This window comes from Parasteatoda tepidariorum, chromosome X1, assembly GCF_043381705.1.
Source record: "Parasteatoda tepidariorum isolate YZ-2023 chromosome X1, CAS_Ptep_4.0, whole genome shotgun sequence".
Taxonomy (NCBI): Eukaryota; Metazoa; Arthropoda; class Arachnida; order Araneae; family Theridiidae; genus Parasteatoda; species Parasteatoda tepidariorum.
In genome coordinates, this window is record NC_092214.1 from 19,841,476 (window position 1) to 19,861,623 (window position 20,148).

At 28.2% G+C, this 20,148-nt stretch overlaps 1 protein-coding gene across 1 annotated transcript; it reads left to right on the plus strand.

The window, feature by feature from the left end:
- Nucleotides 1-382: 382 nt before the first annotated feature.
- On the plus strand, nucleotides 383-19,775 carry LOC107453664 (uncharacterized). The gene is made up of 4 exons (XM_016070557.4): nucleotides 383-485; nucleotides 3,166-3,735; nucleotides 13,956-14,264; nucleotides 18,356-19,775. The coding sequence occupies exons 2-4, from the start codon at nucleotides 3,186-3,188 to the stop codon at nucleotides 18,802-18,804; spliced, it is 1,308 nt and encodes a 435-aa protein (XP_015926043.1). The 5' UTR covers nucleotides 383-485; nucleotides 3,166-3,185; the 3' UTR covers nucleotides 18,805-19,775.
- The last annotated feature ends 373 nt before the right edge of the window (nucleotides 19,776-20,148 follow it).

Genomic DNA, 20,148 nt, shown 5'->3' on the forward strand with positions numbered 1-20,148 from the left:
TAATTAAACAGCAACTAATTAAAACAACTCAATGTACATCAAAACACCTGTATGTGTAACTCAAAAGACATTTTTAAAAATCTTCTCGTTCAAAAATAACAAAAATACGCTTCAAATAATAAACTAAAACTTGTGAGGATATTTTATGTCCCCCGTAATGGCATACAGCCCATAACCTAACAGCTACAGCATAATCTGGTGTCATCAAAGATTGTGCATTTTTATATTTATACACACTCTGCCGAGGAGCGTACCTACATCAAAAGAATTCTCAAGTGTAAGCATTTTATGTTCCTTTTCCTGCCTCGACTCACGGATGGTGAAGGTCTGGGGCAAATCAATATTTTCCTCCGTCCCTCATCCCTTAATGGTATAGTCCGTCAGATCCACTTGCTCCTTATACTCTTCCGCCATTGCATGAACTCTCCTCTGAAGCATGGCGTTTTCCATTACACTTTAACAGTGCTATTTCATCACAACATTGGGTAAGCAAATGTTAATCTTTATTCAACAAAAATGTTTTTAAATATTAATAGGATGTGGATTAATATGAGACTTTTAGAACTATATGTGAATAGTTTAGCATGGAATCCTGTGTAATGCGTCTTAAAAGAGTATGTTTGGGGATTCTTAAGATGCATGCTGACGGTATATCGGAATTTTTCTAGCTGTTATTTATTAATCCTTACAAGGAATGTTAATGTTAAAATGCACGCATTTTCCACTTTTTTTTAATAATTATTTAAAAGATTTATTTTGTACATTTATTTTTGTAAAAAAACAATATTCTGAACTTGAAAAATAGTTTTGGTTGAGAAAGATAAAAAATGTTAACACGATGTAAGTACTAATTTAAAAATTAACAAATATATAATGTTTCGACTGATGGGAATCTATATTTATTCATTCAAAGTCAGTTGTACAATGTACATAGTGTTTTGTCTCATAGAAGAGTGTGTCTGGTGACTTTCGAGACGCATGGTATATCGGAATTTCGCTACACTGCTTTACACCTGTTATTCGGTAACCATTACGAGCAATATTTGTAAAAATATCTATTCATTTTCAAATATTTTTAAAAATCTTTGTTAATTTTTTTGTGTATTTTTGTTTTAAACAAGGTTATCAACTTGAAAAATAGTGTTGTTTAAGGAAGAAAAATGTAAACTATAAAAGTATTGAAACAAAAATTAGTAAATAATGTTTCAATTGATGCAAATATTCATTTAATAATTCAAAGTCTATAGTATAATGTATATTTGTATCTTAGATTGTATGTTTACTGATTTTTGTGATGCGTGCAAATGATATTCCGGAATTTTTTTATATTGTTTTACATTTGTTATTCATTAACCCGTACATCATGAGGTAAATTTTATCATGCAATTACATCATGCAATTTATGAAAATATACATTCATTTTCAGATTATTTTTATCGTTGCTTAAGAGATTGTTTTTAAATTTGTGTTTTAAGAAAGATTATCTAAAACTTGAAAAATATTTTTTTTAAAGAATAATAAAAAACGTTTGATGGAAATGTTTAAATATAAATTAATAACTATGCAAAGTTTCTATTGACATAAATTTTTATTATATCATTAAAGTATTTATCTTTATAAACACATAATTGTTTTGTTTTAATGAAAAAAATATTCATGAGTTTCTTTGTTTACAGAATTTTAATGCAAAATTCTTTACTTAATTTTCTTAAAATTAATTTGACACTAAAAAGGAAGGACTTATATATTAGTATGTTTTAACATTATGCTATTTAATTAATTTAAAATTATGCACATTGTTGTTATTTTAAAATTAAAATAATTCTATAATTCTAGAAAATGTGGTGCTAAGCTAGAAATGAAGAATAGAAGATATTAAAGATAACAACTAAACTTTTACATAGTTAGAATTCATATTTGATTTTTAACATTATTACAAAAAGAAAGTTTCAAATATTTAATTAACAAACAGTGGAAACTAAATATCTGAACTTGTTGTTTTAATTAATTTATTCTACATCAATGTTTGACAAAATTTCTATATTAACTAAATCATAGTCTAAATTATACTCTGTAATGTTTTCTTGTTTTCTTTAATATATTTGGGTTTAGTTTAAAAGTGCGAATTCAATATTGAAACAAGTATATAAGTTTAAAAATAAATTTTTATTTAATATGCTTTGAACATGAAACGTAAAATATCATTTACACTTGCATTTTTTTAAACATAAAAGGTTTCTTCTGCACTTTATATAAGCTGTAACACATAAGTAATTCCTTTCCGACATATTATAAATCATTTAAAAATTGTTCTTATTTTTAAATATAAAATTTTATTTTTTCATCGTAAGCAACATCTGTAGGTTGTATGTAATAAATATACATTTAAAAATACAGTTAGATTTCAATTTCATGATTTTATCGGGATCGGAAATTTTATTCGTAACAAGGTCTAAAGAATGGTAAAAATGTGCACTTATTTTATGATACAGCATTATGTACAACCACACAAACTACGACTTATACAGTTTTCATTTGACAGCTAAAATAATTTTGAATGCGCCAATTGATATCTAGTTTTTTGAAAGCTTTTTTCAATTGGATTTTTAAATACTTGATTGTCTCACAGCATTTAAATAATTGGCCTTGTACTTTGTATAAGATTTTTGTCTTACTATCTGTTATTAATTTTTACAAAACATCACACGATATCAAGGTCTAGTGACTGAAGACTTCTTGTCCGATTTCAAGAGAGAGTCACAAGTCTGACAATTTTTAAATTATAATTTGGAGGATAGGTGGGACATTGATAACGAAGCAAAATAGTTTTTCTGTTTTGTATATGCATAAACTTACTTACTTTATGTCATTTGGTACGTAAGGCACTTAGCCTACTTCCATGCCCCCCACCGGCATTTTGCTTGGGCCTATTGTATTTAATTTTAATGATTTATCAAGTGAGTTTCATATCTGTATTTTAATTTCATGATGTTTATTATGATCTTTACGAAAACCAACTGTTCCATCTAGTTCACAACTAAAACTCAAAATAATCGAAACCAAATATCTGGTGCGAATCTCTGTAAAAATAATTATTTTCAATGTAACTAATGCTTCAAATTTTAAAAACATCATATTTTCTTACTTACTGATAATTATTTTTAGGTCTTCGATTCTGATTGATTATGAAGCTAATACGGTGGGTAGAAGTCCACATTGGACGTTCTCGAAGAAAAAACAAAAAAGAGAAAGAAAATCTCACTGGACCTGACATTACTCGGAGAAAAGATGAGAGCACTCCTAACACTCCACTTCACAAAATCGAACCTATCGGTAAAGATCTTCCCCGATCTGCTGGAAGCACTCCTCACCACAGACTTAAGCATCCTCCATCTCCTCATCCTTTCCTTAGAGCTCCAGAGACCCCCAGCAGTGTTGGGGGTCGACTCCATATTCGAACTAGCTTTCTGGATCCAGGATTGACACCACCTTTATCTTCTGTACCACAACAAGCTTTGGGTTTTGGTTCATCTACAACACTTGATACCAGTTCACCTCGGGTACGTTGTAGAATTCGAACCAACCCTTGGTTGCCCTCACCCAAAAATTCTGCCAATCTTGATAATGGATGGAATGGTCCGGGTGGTATACGATGCTCATCTATAGGATCCGAAAGTTCAGAATCCATACCTGGCAGTGGATTCGGAAGCCAATCCAGTGGTAGCTTATGGGAAGGTATGAATGTTTTGATAATATTTTATTTTATCACACGCAGACTGTTTTATACATGTTATATTATAATTATTATATATTATAAATACAGTCAAACCCCACTATAGCGAACCTTCAAAGGACCGAAATTTCGGTTCACTATAACCGGGAGTTTACTATATCCGATTCGCAAAAAATTTTAACCAATGGCTCCGAACTCCTTTTCATTATACATTATTTAAATAAATGATCAATGAAATGAAGTGCAAAAATGACTGAAAAATAATACGTAGTAACAAAAAATGCGTTAACTTGCTTTTATTTTTTATTACTCTTCGTTTTGTGTACAAAAAAAAATTTATAATCTTTCGCTGATGCAGGGAAAAATTTGTCCATACATCTGCCTGGGTTGGCTTTTGTTTAGGGATGGAAAAGTATGATAGAAGAAGCAAACAAGAGAAAATGCTTATCGCTACATTCCATTCTATAGATAGTTTTAAAAATCAGTATGAGTATTTATTTTGAAGTAGACATTTCTAAATTATTGCAACAAAATGAAGAAAAAAAATAAGTCGATGGCAGAAAAAAGTTCATAATATCCACTTCTTCACCTTTTTAGTTCACTATATCCACAAAAAATGACATTATACGTGTATATCAAGGTTCGGGACTGAACATTTCGTTCACTATATCCGTGAGTTCACTATAGCGGGGTTTCATTGCATATAATATGTAATATTATATATTTTTTCCTCAGTCAAACTTCATACTTAAGTGGAATTTTCTGGGAAATAACAATTATAAGTAATAATACTTATAGGTAATACTTTAAGATACTTGTACAGAATGAACAATACATGTACAGAAAAGAGAACAGCGTAATAACTTTTGTTATTTTTGTTCCAATGATCGGTTTTTCACGTAATGAGACTCAACGAGATCAAAGTTCCGATCATATATATGCTAAATAATTTGTGCAAACAATCTTTAGGTAATGAAATCAGACAAAAAATTATCGTATTTTCTCTGATTGAACATATTTCTGAGATATTCGGATTATTTACCCTTAAAATACATGGCAGGTGTAGCCTCAACCTGGAAAATATGGTCCTTATTATTTAGGCAGGAGAGCGATTATCAGTTTAGGCCTCTTATTGTTAATTTAATTTTTTTGTGTATTTCGACATCTCAAAAAGTATTATTTTTAATTTTTTTCTCTAGAACTATTTAACAGATTAAATCCTCTAAAATTTTGGATTTTGCCTTTTAAAATTATGAAGATTAACTTAGTGCAGAAATTTGCATAGTTAATAATTCCAATTTTGTTAAACTATTAGTAAATTAAATGATAAAAAGATAATAAATAGCTATAAAAATGTATTTTTACTTGGAATTATTTTTAGATAAACAAAATTTACTATTGTGTGTCAAAATTTTTTGATTAGCTTGATTAGTTCCTGATAAATGGTTAAATACTCAAATATTAAAAATTAACATTTATGAGTTCAAACTTTCGCCCTCGGGATCACATTTTCCAGATTGCGGTTATTTAGATATTTAGAAAAGTCTTGAAGTCGAAAAGAAATTCTCAGAAAAAATACGTTTTTGTGTCTGATTTTGTACCTCAAAATATCATCTGCACTAATTAATTAGCATATTTGTGGTTAAGATCTGGAACCATTAAGATAGAGGTTCAAGCACGTGGAAATTGGATTATTAGATCAAGAGTAATTGATGTGTTTTTTTTTGTACTGTACATGTATAATAAATATCTGTAGTTTCTTTTTAACAGAACCAGTCGTGCTAGAATTGTTTAACTGTGTATGAACAAAATATGATTTTGACAACATTTCCAGTTGCATTGTACTGAGTAAGGTTTGATAAGCATAATGTTTTAGAAGAAAGATGAGCAAATAATGATAATGAATTTTCCCTTGCATTAATTTTTGTAAAAATATAATAAAAGGGTAGTACAAATAAATAAATAAATAAATAAAAAATATGAATCAATGCCTCGTCGAATTGAAGCCTTATGGTCAAAATTAATAAAACATGCTTCTTGTTTTTAACCCTACTCGTTAAATTCTTGAAAAAAAATTTAATAATTTGCAATAAAGTATTTTGCAGAAACAGAATTTGTTAAAGAATTATCCCTGACAACTTGAATTAAAATTTTCTTATATCAGCGGTAGATTAACAAATTTTTCAGGTACTAGAAAAAAAAGACTGAACAGTATGTATACTTAATATTATGCATTCGTTATTAGAATATGTTTCATAATTTCAGGAAAGTATAAAAATATTATCTTTTATTTTATTTTTAAGCATCTAATTTTATCGCTAATTTTTTTAAAAGTGTGAAGTTAACGTTTAGACAACGAAAAAATAATAATATAATAAAAATAATAAACGTAGTAACAGGCAGATTTTCTGTATTTCATTAAAGTAAAGAATTAAAAAAAAAACGTTTTTGAAAATTCAATCAGAAAAAAAGACTTTAAACTTGGACATTTTTACATAAGCTCCTTAAAATCGATCGACATAACAAGCACTTGACTAACTTTCATACTACAGATTAAAATGAACTAGATAAAAAAAATTCTATTTATTCTTAGATAATCTAAGCATTTCAAGGTATCGTTTTCATTTTTTATGCATTTTTTCATTGAAACTGACTATTAATATTTCAATGAAACGATTTGCTTATAAGAACTATCTCTTAAAATTTTAAAAATGCATAAAATTTAACCAAAATTTACATATTTTGGTATATAGAAAAAGAAAATACTTAATTTTTTAATTGTTTTTCAAAACGATTTTTTAACTAATCAAAAAATCTTAAAATAATTAGTCAGAATTAGACTTTCAAACTAAACTTCAATGGAAAATGTATATTAGACGTTTCCTTCCTTGTGTTCGTGTAATTTAAAATTTTCTTTTTAGAATAAGTTCTTAAATTTGAATTTGATACTATTTATTGCTGATAAAAATTTACTTTTTTTCTATGGGATATATTGTTTCTTGCATTAAACCACAGAAACCACCTAATTAAGTATACATTGCAAATTAAGGGCCGACTTTAACTTTCAAGCATTTTTTCAGAAACTATTTAAAAATAGATCTGGTTTAGCTTACAAGAAAGATAATTTTAGTTAACATTAAAGAAAGTTCTTTTAAGAGTGTTTAAACAAAAAAAAAGAAAAAAAAAGAAAAATGTGTGTACGTAAGTATATTAAATCAACATACGATATCTATGACAACGAAATCGAAACATTTCAGTAATATTGATTTAAAGGTATTTCTTACAGTATCTTGTCTTTAGCTTCCCATTTTTAATCATATGTTTGATGAAATTTAGATCAGACACGCTGAGAAATGCAATTTATATGCAAATTTTTATTAACAGATGATAGGAGAAAAGATAAGGAAGAAATTGAAAAGAAGAATCACATTTCAGAATCCACATATAATTAAATTTAAGGAAAAAGTTTTCATTCGTAATTATATTTTATGGATTTTCTTGAGCTCAAGCAGTTTTAGAGTTTTATTTTAAGGGGTTTAACTTGTGTTCGTAAAGCGTTAAAAAATGTAAAAATTATTCTTGTCATTTATGCTATTATTATTACAGATCACCAGTTTTTTTATTTTACACAAAAAGATGTTGGGCGTCATATATTTCATAAAGATTTATTTTGTTTATGAAAATGCATCTCAATTTTGTCCTTAACTTAGACTAGACTGTGTGAGTTTCATGTCTACTGTAAAAGTATCGATTCTAAGAATTGAATTAATAATTAACTATTTTAAAATTTTTATGCAGAAAAATATTAATATTTTGTTTTTAACTAAACACTTGTGTTCAGAATAATATCTTTACAATAATGCCCTTGAATATATATTTTTAAACTAATTAAACTTTAAACTTATAATAGAAAATGTGCTAACATAATTCAGCACTCTATTAAGCTCACTTTTTTTAAAAACATTTAAATAGTCAGTTGTATTTATAATATGATATATTATGTACTTTTTTTTAATCTAAATTAAAATATTTTAGAAGAAATATGAGTCACAATTATAGTGTGAAAGAAATTAGAGTTATGCATTAAAATTCAGGAAATGCCATAAAATAAAAAATGTCTATTTTTTGGGTGAGATTGCTGCATTGCCAATATTTGATAGACTGCTAGACAAACACGCTGAGAAATTTGAAATTTTTCAAAAAAACAACGAAAGAAACTTTAAATTGCATAATAGTTTTGATGACATGGTGACGTGGTCTTTTTAGGCGAAAATATAAAAACATGACATTTTTATGATTGTTTTAATGAATAAAATTTCTCCGAGAAATAAAATGTTTTTTTGTGCATTTTTAAACATTAAAAGAGAAAAAATGATTTACATCAATCTTAAGCAAGCCAAAAAATTGTCGACAGGTGGGATCTTCTCAAAATTGCATTACGATTCCGAAACAAAACAAGTTTATTTATTTATTTGCAGGACAATGATTGCAACTTAAGTTTTAATATACTTAAAGTAATGCATGGCATTAATGCATTTTACATGCTAATGATATTTGAATAATGAAACGAAATAAAAATAAATTTGAAAAGAATTATGCTAAAATAAAAATTACCTCTAGAAATAAAATTGGTTTTAGCATTTCTCAACTTATTTCAACAAAATTAAATATTAGAAAGTTTAAATATTTTAGTACCTAAAATTATAACTTTACAATATATTAATATTTAGTTGCAGTTATCAACTTACATTTGACTAGTAAAATTGCATAAATTGCTTCTATTAAATGAAAGATTTATTATTAAATTAAATGCGGTACAGCATATTTAGTAAAATATAGGAAATTTAAAATGTAACATATTGAACCAAATAAAAGTAATAAGAAGGGGAAGTTAATATTTCTTTATTATTGAACTGACGAAAACAATAAGGCCGGGATAGCTAGGTTGGTAGGGCGTTAGGCCCATGTCAAGAGGTTGTGAGTACGATCCCTGTCGGCCGAAGTAAAGTAAATGTGCCCCGTGTAGTAAATGGCGAATGGTGCATTTTAAATCTGTCGTGTCACAAAGTCCCTCGTATTCCCATAACAAATCAAACCTCTAGAGGTAATGAAGGGGAGATTGATCGTTCTCTGCTTCAGGTCATAATTACGATCAGTGGATGAATTAATGAATGGATGCATGAATGAGTCCGCCCTGTAACCGAGTTGTGAAGCATGTGTGTGGCAGAAATGGAATAAATTATAGCATGTGTGTGGCAGAATAGAATCTTTTAAATAGAATAAATTAATAGGTGACAATTTTCAAATTAAAATTATAAATGGTAATAATTATATTCAGCTTTTTTTAATGTCGCATTTAATCTAACTACATACATACGTAGTCAGATTATTTCAAAACGAAATTTCGGTCTAATTATAAAAATTTAATATCAAATGCAAATAATTGTATCAAAATAGCAATTTGAAATTGAGATTAAATTTTTGAACTAATTAGAATATAAGTAATTTAGAATTTTGTCTTAACTGGAATCCAATATTCTAATTTAGAATCGAATGAACAAAAAGGTGTTGGGCGATAGCTTTTAAATAAATTTTTTGCCAAATTTTTTTATGTTTTCCTAATAAAAGGATGTAGCAACAATTCTACTTCATTTATGGAATTATGAAGTTCTATTCATTTATGGAATTCAAGGCCATATTTAATCTAAATATATCAGATTATAATATTTTTTTGATCGAAATTTTGTCTGAATTGCAAAAAAATTTTTACTGTCAGCTATGCTCAATTTATTGTCAGTAATGGGTGCTCAATGAATTAAGCATTTTATTTTGAATTTTTTATTAATGGCAAATTTAGCAGTGGTATCTTCAAATTATGATCTGATCGAGTGGAAGACAAAACAAATTTAAAAGCTACACTGAGAAGCGTGGACAAAATTACCAGAACATGGTAAAATTTGCAGTGTTTCTGACTCTATGAGAACACCAAACAAATCTGCAATTTCTACCGAAATACTTTGGTAAATTAACATTACAATATGGTTTCATATAATGTAAAAAAATTTGGTCATTTTATCATGATTCCTTAAGGCATGGCATAAAACCAATTTATTCGGTAAATTCAATTTCAGTTTTCCATTTTTTACTAAATGTGTGGTAATATGACCTATAATTTTATGAACCAAAATTTCCGGTAAACCGTTACCATACGAATAGAAAAATGAACAAATGAAAGGTTTAAATGTTGTATATTTTGGTTTTTAATATCAGAACCATGGTTTTTCTTGCCCGGAAGTGTAATTACCATACATTATGGTAATTTTGCCAGAATTTTTTTTCTCCGTGTCGGAAGGAAAATAATCTATTATAGTAATACTTGTTTGCTTTACAACACAGCGAACAAATTTCCTTTACAACATCGTAAAATGTACTTGATAGGCAGGATAACTGCTGCTCAAAATCGTTCAAGTTGAACATTTGTTGAAAGGTTGACACAAACAGTTTAAACATCAAAATAATGCAGAACTATATATTATATTTTTACAATGACAGACTGTTTTTCTTTAAACTTGCTTGGGCATAAAATAAAATAAAAAAGTTTAATCATCATCATAGTTGGCCAGACAGCCCAATGTGCCCTAATGCCTTCTTCCGAAGATTTCTCCATAACGACTTTTGAATTATCTTTGATCTCCAATACTTTTCACTAATTGCAAGAAAATCAGACTCCACTCAATCAGCCCATCTTAACCACGGCCATCCCCACTGTTATAATTGAAATAAGTTGGGATTTTTTTTTAACTATTTCAATTTATCTATCAAAAGAATTATTGATTATATGCAAACTGTTTCAAAGTCATATTTTCAATTTTGGCGCATAATAACATTTAATATAAATAAGGTATAGTGATCCGCTAAATTATAACCTCACAAAAAGTTTCTTTGTTATAAATAAAACGCTTTTATTAATATTTATATAAGTTTAATTTATATTGTAATGCACTAAATCTAACAGACTTTATTTTTCATTTAATTACAACTTATGACAAAAGTAATAAAAGCATAAAAAATCAGAAATTACCACCAGAAAATTATAGCCTCTCTTTTAATGTTTTTTTCTACTTAAAAGTTGATATTTTTTAGAAAAAAATAATACTTCGTTTATAAAATAGGAAATTATTATAATGGAATAACTTTTGATCCAATGATTGGATCTTCACGCTTTAGGATTTAATCTTAATGGTTCGATCGGGTAGCCTCAAATATGTTCATTAATAAGTGCAGACGAAGTTACGAAATTGGACACGAAAACGTTCTTTTTCTGAATAAACATACCCTCTTTTCGACGGATTCAGATTTTTGATCCTCATAATATAGGAGGGAGCAGCAATCTGGTAAATAATATTGTCCCAGTTTGGTTGGGAGAGCAATCCAAAGTTTGAACCCCTTAATGTTAATTTCGCTTTTTACGTATTTCACCGTATGTCAATCACTTTTTAAGTGAATTACGAATTACAAAATGTTTGCACACAATTATAAAATTCGTTTGTCCAAAGAAAATTCTAGACAGAAAAATAAATTTTTGTAAATATTTATTATTTATCATTATTTTATTTAATAATAGTCGAAAATTTTTTTGAATTGTAAGGTATACAGTGAGCAATATTTTAAAGTATTCAATTTTACATGGTAGAATAGAAAATTTGAACGAAATCGGTTGACTAGCTCCTGAGAAATCAAATTTTAAATATACGACTATTCTAAAATTATTAATTATAACTAACTCAGTGGCGCGACAGCCCATTAAGAGGGCCAAGGCCGACTGTGCCCATCTCAGTTTTCTTGACCTTGGGCTCTGGGGTGCGGGAGCATATGTTCCGGTCAGGTGGTCAGCCGAACGCGGAACCCCCAGTGTTAGTTCCCAAGCATGCTTGGTACTCATTTTATCGACCCACTGAAGGGATGAAAGGCTGAGTCGGCCTTGCCCGGCCCAAGGATCGAACCAAGGACCTGTGGCACGACAGCGCGAAGCGCTACCGCTCAGCCACCGGGCGTCATTATTAATTATACTATGTGAAATTAATACTAATCGAAAAAATATTAAACTGTAAGTATACTAATTCTTACATCATTTCACACGATGTAATTTTATAAGGTGAAATTCAAAATTTGAATGATATCGTTGGAGGCCTGAGAATTTTAATTTTAATCGAACTTTAATCGAAATCGAATTTCTTCCTTTAAATTCGATTTCTCTTGAACTATTAGACCAATTTTGTTCAAATCTTGAATTTATAGTAGTTAAAATTACATTTTTTAAAATGATGTAAAAATTTGTGTATCTTACTATTAAAAGGTTTTTTGAAATGAAATAATAAAAAATTATAAATTATTATTAAAAAAACTACTTTTTGAATGGAATTATCTTTGGATAAACGAATTTTATAATTGTATGTAAAAATATTCCCAAGATAAGGCGAAACAAGCAAAAAGAAAAACTAACTTTAAGCCCTTTAAACTTAGGATTGATCTTCTGATTTAACTATTGGGACCAGATTTCCCAGATTGCTGCTACTCTTTCTCATACATCCTCAAGTAGCTCCCTCATGCAATATATTTTGGGGGTCAGAAATCCAAATCCGTCTAAAAAAGGAATGTTTATTCAGACAAAGTACGTTTGTGTCTGATTTCGTAACTTAAAATGCCACCTGCATTAATTAATTAGCTTATTTGTGGTTATCCTCTAGAATCATTAAGATTGAGTCCTACTACGTGAAAAGATCCAGTCATTAGATCAAAAGTTAGACAGGGTGGTTCGTTTGTTTATGCATTGTGCATTAAATGTAGCTTATGAAAGTAGTAATAATAGTAAACGTAGGAAAAATGCTCATAATAGAAGAAGGTAGGGGCAATTAAATAGAAATACTTAACTTGGATCGCGTAAAAAAATTATTATTTCAACACGCAAAGACGATTGACTATAAAATATTTCTATGATTAGGTATTTTTAATGCTTTACTTTCTTCACCTAATTTTTTAATACTGCAGTAATTAGTTATTTTAAAAGAATTTGCTGTCTCAACAATTTTAAAATAATCAAAAGTTCAAAATTTTAAAATAGTTTATTTTTCTTACTAATTGACTTATTTCAATTTAAACAGAAAAAAGTAAAAAAAAACTGCGAAAAGGAAATAAAAACTGCACAAGTGCCATAAAAATGCAATATTTGCAATGAATATGAATATTATGAATATATATGAAAGTTTTTTCAGAAAACAAAATATTAAGTTTTTTATTACAAAACTTTAGTGTATCTATGCAATACAATGAATAAGGCTGGAATGAAGCATTTGGACTAAATTCCCTTGCTATACAAGTTTTTTTATTTTTAAAAACATATTTAATAATCATGATTTAAAAAAAAACGAAAAGGCACCTTTAGACTTCATATTACGGTTCATATAATAATAAAACTTATTCTAAAAAAAAATTATGTGATGTGTCTGTCACATAATTAATGTGACACCAATTTCTAATAGATTCTTACAATAATATTTGTAGTAAAATTTAATTAAACTTTTTTTTATATTGTGAATCTTTTATCTTAATATGTGTATATGTTACTGTGAATGACCAAAATAGGTGATTGTTGCCTTCCACCGGTGAATGCTGACCATCACATAGTCGCTTTGGTAAATGTCCGAAATATATATTAGGTCTAGCTAAGTGCTACTGCCCGGTATACATTTGCCCAGTATACCCTATACAAATGTTTTTTTTAAAGTTAAGTGCCACTGCCCGGTATGCATATAACCGGTACTCCGAACACTGATGTTTCTCCTAATCTACTCTCAGCAGATATTAAAATATCTGTCAGTGTACCTAGTATATATTCTGGTATGCATTTAACCGGTACTCCGAACACTGATGTTTCTCCTAATCTATTCTCAGCAGATATTGAAATATCTATCAGTGTACCTAGTATATATTCCGCTATGCATTTAACCGGTACTCCGAACACTGATGTTTCTCCTAATCTATTCTCAGCAGATATTAAAATNTAAATATATCAAATAAATATAATAATATCAACGATAAATTAATATCAAATCGGATGTAACAAATATTTCGGACATTCACCAAAGCAATTATGTAATTGTTGAAATATTCACCCGTGAAAGTTATATATATATATTAATTTGTTTCTTCGTTTCAACGACAGGTTATGCGGGAGATCCATGGAGTGGCTTCCGTATCAATGGCCGGAGTCCGTCTTCCAAACGCTTGCCTCGCGTCATCTTGGAGCGATCCGCGGCGCACAGTCGTCGCACTACTGCCGTTCTGGACGATGAGGATACGCCTTATTGTCCGGCCACTTACTGCCGTCCGATTCCACGCAGCGCCTGGATAGATTTCCGAGAGCTTAATGCCCAAAAAACAACTCTCGAAGATGAGGGAGAAAGTAGTGATGAAGCTTATTCCGAGGATTATGTTCATATTGAAGAACCAGAAGATGATCTCGAAATATTACGTAAGTTTGCCTTTATTTAATAAATCATAGTATTGCTCTTTTCAATATAATACAACTTTATGCATTTAAAATTTTCGGCAGCAATTTAATATTTATTTTAAGTTTCTTTTTTTTTTCTTTCTTTTTTAAAGAGCCTTGTAACATTTTAGTTATAAATAGTCTAAATTGAATAATTCAATTCCATAATAATGCTAATTTCAATTGTTATAGTATGATTTAATATTTAAGATTTCAGATATTGACGTATTGGTCATTCCATTGCGATTCCGATTTTAAAAGTAACACTTTTAGATTTTTTGACTTGTTTATTTATTAAAATATAAATAAACAAAAATAGCTTTGTCCTATTCTTGAGTATTTATGATGCAAAAAATCTAACTGAAACAAAAAACGTGCTATATTTGAGCAGTTATTAATTAAATCTCAAAAATTAATTTTGTAACTAGCGTAAAATGTTTTGTGGAAAAATATTGTCATAATTATTCAAGAATGGGACATTTTAATGAAAATTGTGTCAGATGGTTTGAACGTTAGTTTTCATAGAATAATCCTTTCTACACGTTGGACGTTATCTTTTTAACTCCTAAATTTACACGAGTTCAATATCTACGTTACGAATATATTTGAATCATTGAACCTAAATTGTAATCTCTATCATATTACATATTTGAGTTTTAAAAAGAGGGTTGCTTATGTAAATTCAATTATTATGGATGAAATTAATTTTAAGAGCAACTTAGGCATAGACAATAAATATTTTAACAAAATTATCTCATCTCGTTTTAAAGAAGGTTAGCAAAGCATTTTATAATACATTTATTTGACTTTTGAAAATAATCAAGTTTTATCAAAGTTGCCTGGAATATTGCCAGATTTAAACTGCTGAAATCATTGTCTAATTTTTGTTTTCAATTGTTTAGTTTATTTTTATTACTACATTCAAATGTTTCTTTTCAAAACAATATTTCAATAGGAAATTTTGACGTTTCTAAATTTTTAACATACTTAGCAGGACTTTAGATTAGGCTTTTGAAAAAAAATTTGTAAAGCCAAAATATATTTATGCGTTTTTTTTTTAGAAAATTAATGCAAAAACTTTAAAAATGTCGTTTTTTTTGAATTTCTAGATTTGATTGATAGGATACCAACAGAAGAGGAATAATCAGAAATTAATTATAATTCTTAACATGTTTTTATGAAAATGAATAATATTATTTTTATATATTCATATATGATACTAGGGTATTTCAGGTACTAAAACATATTTATAAAGGAATTTTATATGCGTCACATGTTGGTCAAAACCATGGAATTATATTGCAACTCATAATTATAGGGTCACAAGTGTATCTGTAAAGAAAAGTGAATTTGATTTTGCGTATGATATTTATTAAATTTATCTTAACAATTTCTGAAAGCAAAATATAAAATAGAAAAAAATATAATGAAAGTTGAATGAACTTTTTGCATTCGTTCGTGCTTACATAAATATAAAATTGTCTGAAAATAATTCGAATTTACTTAAACATGCCGCGATGTTCATTAATCTCTTGTAGTTGAGTTGTAATTATTAGCAAGAGAAAATTAGTAAAATTTCTTCTTATTTTTAATAATCTCTTTATTGGAATTCTGTAATCTACTTAATTCTCACTTAGATTTTTGAAATTAAACAATTTTAACTAGTTCTAACAGTATTTTATTTTTTAAATTAAACAATTTTAAAAGTCTTTGATCACTGCTAAATTCAATAATAAAAATTACAAAATAAGAATTATAAATGTTTTCCTTCCTTGAATTTTTTGATAAATAGCTTTATAATTGTATGTAGAGATGTTTTTTTTAGTTTGGTAAAAATCCAGTGATGGAGCAAAAATCGTAGAATGAATTAATAAACATAAAAGTGCCCTGCGAAGGCGACCGCTCTCCTAACTAAACTACTACAATTCAACAATTTATAAATTGCAGCTATCGTATTTTGAGAGGCAAGAAATTGTATCTCTACAAATAACTTCACGTTATTGGGTATAATTTTGCCGCTTAATTGTGTTAACTGACTAATAACATTTTGAGATTGTTATCCCCGGAATGTTTGAAGAGGAATTTGTAATAGAAAAAAAACTTTCAATGTTATTCCTTGTCGGGAATCGGCAATAGTTTTTCTGCGTGAGTTGGTAGAGGGCCTCACTTTTCAAAATCCTTGTATTCAGTTGTTAACTTTGCTCTTCACAAGACGTGTGGATTGCACAATAAAAATAAATGAAAATAAATTTAAAATAAAATATTAGCAGTTTTATTCAATTTCTTTATTTCTTATCACTACAAATTAGTTTAATTTCAGAATCAGTTTAGTAAAAAAAGTCCACCCTATCATACTTTTCAATAATTTATTTTGTCGTTAAGAGTGCTCGTTGAGATTCTCCTGTAAGTTAAAGAACTGCAAGAAAAAATTTGATCAAAAGTTTATGAAGTAACTCAAGTTTTTTCATTCATGGAAATTTCGAAAGAGCGGAACACTCAGAACTTTACTTCGCAACCAATTTTTTTTTAATTTACAGAATACAAAATATAACAGAAACGAATAAATTGTATTATAAGTAAAGAATATATTTAAAAAAGAACTTCTAAATTGACAAAAATGAGATTTTATCAAAAAGCTATTGGGTGTAAACCGTTCCCTCTCAACTAAAAACCTGTTCGAGGTGAATTTTTCTGAGTGTCTTGGCAAGCCATTAAAAAACTGTTAGCGAACCACTATTAGCTCACCTTAATGTAATTAAAAAAATTTATGCTGATTTATTAAAGACATCGAGATATTGTTTTCGCTCCGCTTGAAAAATATGATCTCATATAAACGATAGCATTTTTAATTTAATTGTATAAATAATGCTGCAAAAACATTTTGTACTTTATTCCTCTGAATTTTCAGCATTTTTTTACTTTTAGAACATGAATTATGTCACTTTGACATAATTTATAACGACACCATTAATATCAAAGGCATTTAAAGATCACTTTCTGGAACTTTTAAGCTCTTTCTTCTCATTTCAAAGCTATAAAACATGGAAAATTAAATATGAAATCCTAGATAATTCGAACATTTAAAATCTCTACAAAAACCTCATGGGCATTTTACATTGTTGATGTATAATCTGCAAACCAAGTTGGGATTAAGAAAAATCTACGTAAAGAAAAGCGAAACCATGGCAACTTCACTGCTTTTGGTAAATGATTATATTAAGATCAAGTTAAACCAGGCTTTCTAATAATAGTGACATGATTATTTTTGAGCAATCTAAATCTGATTAATGAGTTTATTTTTTAATATTGAAAGAAATCACGTTCTTGAATGATTTTGTATCCCACAAATCATCAAATTATAAATAGAAATTTTAAAAATTGATTTCTCTGCATGGGCAGCATTTATTAGATAATAACATGCTAAAGAATATGATTAGACTATTGTTATTAGATTTATTGCATTAAAATTATCCCAGAAGTACTTTTTATTTTATGAATGCAGTAAATACCTAAATTAAAATTAATCTATCCATGAATAATGAAATCGTGTGAAACAAGATGCACAAAGCATAAAAAAGTTTTTTTAAATTTTTTCTAAGTATTTATTGCGTACTGTCTATTAAACTCTTATAAGTATGCAGTTAGGACCGTTTGAAAACACATTAAATAGTGCTTTTTAATAAATTACAGATAGAAGCACCATTTTCCCCTGATATAGCAAAATTAAACAATTCAATATAGTAGGACTATTTGCAGAAGTTTAATTGTTGATATATTTGAAGGTTGCGAGGCAACTGCAGCAATGAGACATCATTTTCCATAGGTTGACGTCAATATCATCTTTATTGTTTTAAGGTGGTATTTACAAGTTTTCAAAATTTTCATTAGATAGCAGCACTATACATTGAAACATCGTATTTTCCATATGAAAATCAGTGCCTCCCCCCCCCAAAAAAAAAACGTTCCCTCTTATATTTTCAAAAAGAGATTTATCATTATATTACCCTAAGCCATTGCCTTTCCTGCTTTTCATTTTGTAAACCTTATCATTGTACTTATTTCACACCAAATAGGTTCTCCAAAAAGTCCTCCTCCAGATACAGGAAGTCCACAAGCTGACAGTGCTTGTGGCAGTGACAGAGACAACAGTAGTTGCAGTACTACCCCTCTTTCAGAAACCCCAGCTGAAACATCCAACAAGACCTCTTTTGCTAAGTCAACTACAGAAATGTTACAAGACAAAGTCCAGAGGTTAAGACGAGCTCGACACTTGGTTGACGAAAGAATGAAAGAAGCGAGAGTGGAAGAAATAATACGTCGTGAAGAGCAACTTATACTACAAAGAGAACTCGTACAATTCAGAAGACTTTTATTGCTGCAAACCTTGTCAGAGCTCCGAAGCCAACTTGAAAGAAGACAGGGTGATTTTATGAGAAACAACCCAGAAGAAGAAGAAGAGGCGCGTCCTCCAGATGAAGAAGACGAGCACTGGCTTCAAGTTCAGACTGAGCTTCTTGGATAAAAACAAGCTTTTCTTTTCAAAATATTTCAGATGTTTACGGCACATTCCATAAAACATTTTCTAATATTTAAAGTACATTTTCACTACATTTGCTCAATTATTGTTTATTACTCAGTTTTGTGTTTTTCCTTCGAAAAATGCTAGTGCTGAATTGCGAACCCGCAAACCAAGGCATGATGAAATCAAAACGATAAAAGAACATCTAATATTTAGATGACACGCTCTGCAGATTTCTGCAATTTTTTTTAAATGATTTCAAAAATTTAGTATGCCATAGCCATATTGGATCAGCACTTAAACTTATTTTTAAAGCTATTTTTATTATAAAGCTTAAATAATTTTTTAAACTCTTAAGAACATTGAAATATAAATTAATAATAATTCCATAAATTATAAAATAAAGACAATGTTACGCGTAACTTAATGAAGCTTATCTTTTGAAACTGAGTCTAAAAATTACTCCAGTTTCTATTTTTTATGCTATCAGCTTTTAAATACTAAGAATTTATGTGAAATATCTTGCACAAAAATCAGAAAATTTCAAATGTTATTGAGGCAAGAGCTATAAGTAGCGAGTTTTTAATTTGAAAAAATTAATTGCACTTCTTTATAAAAGAAATTTGTTTAAAGCATTATGTTCCATATATTTTTACATGAATTATTATTTCAACCTGTTATTTAAAAAGCGTTTACTAAAAATATATTATTTTAAATCAATATCTTTAGTTAGAATTGATGAACTGTAAAGAGAACTGGGCTTCCAACATAATATTATTTTTCATTTTTTAAAAAAAAAAATTCAATGTGAATATTCATCAGTTCTAATTGGTATATGTTAGCTGTCTAAGAGTTAAACAGTAGCATTGACTTAAATTTTTCGTGAACATATTATTTATATTAATAAAGAATAAATATTTTTTACTTTATATCAATTAAAATATTAGTCTTTAATTAAAACAAAGAAATAAAAATGAACTTGCATTAAAATCTTTACTCAAATTTGTGTACAAACTAGTTTACTGGTTTAGTTAACAGTTAAAATATGAACTAGTTTTGCTTATATCTAACGTCAGACCTTATTAATATTATAAAACTAATGTTTATAAAAATTACTAATATATTTTTTATTTTAAATATTAGTGACTCATAATGAATTAAGCGTAAACTTTGTATTAACCTGATACAAATATGTGACATTTTGCGTTTTTAGTTACATCAACTGAAATTCTTATTGTACGATTTTTGTTTTAAATTTATTATTTAAAGCACTTTTTTATATTATTGTTACAAAACTGCTATAGTAACTTACTAATTATTTGCCAAATAGTGTTTTTTTCAAACCTT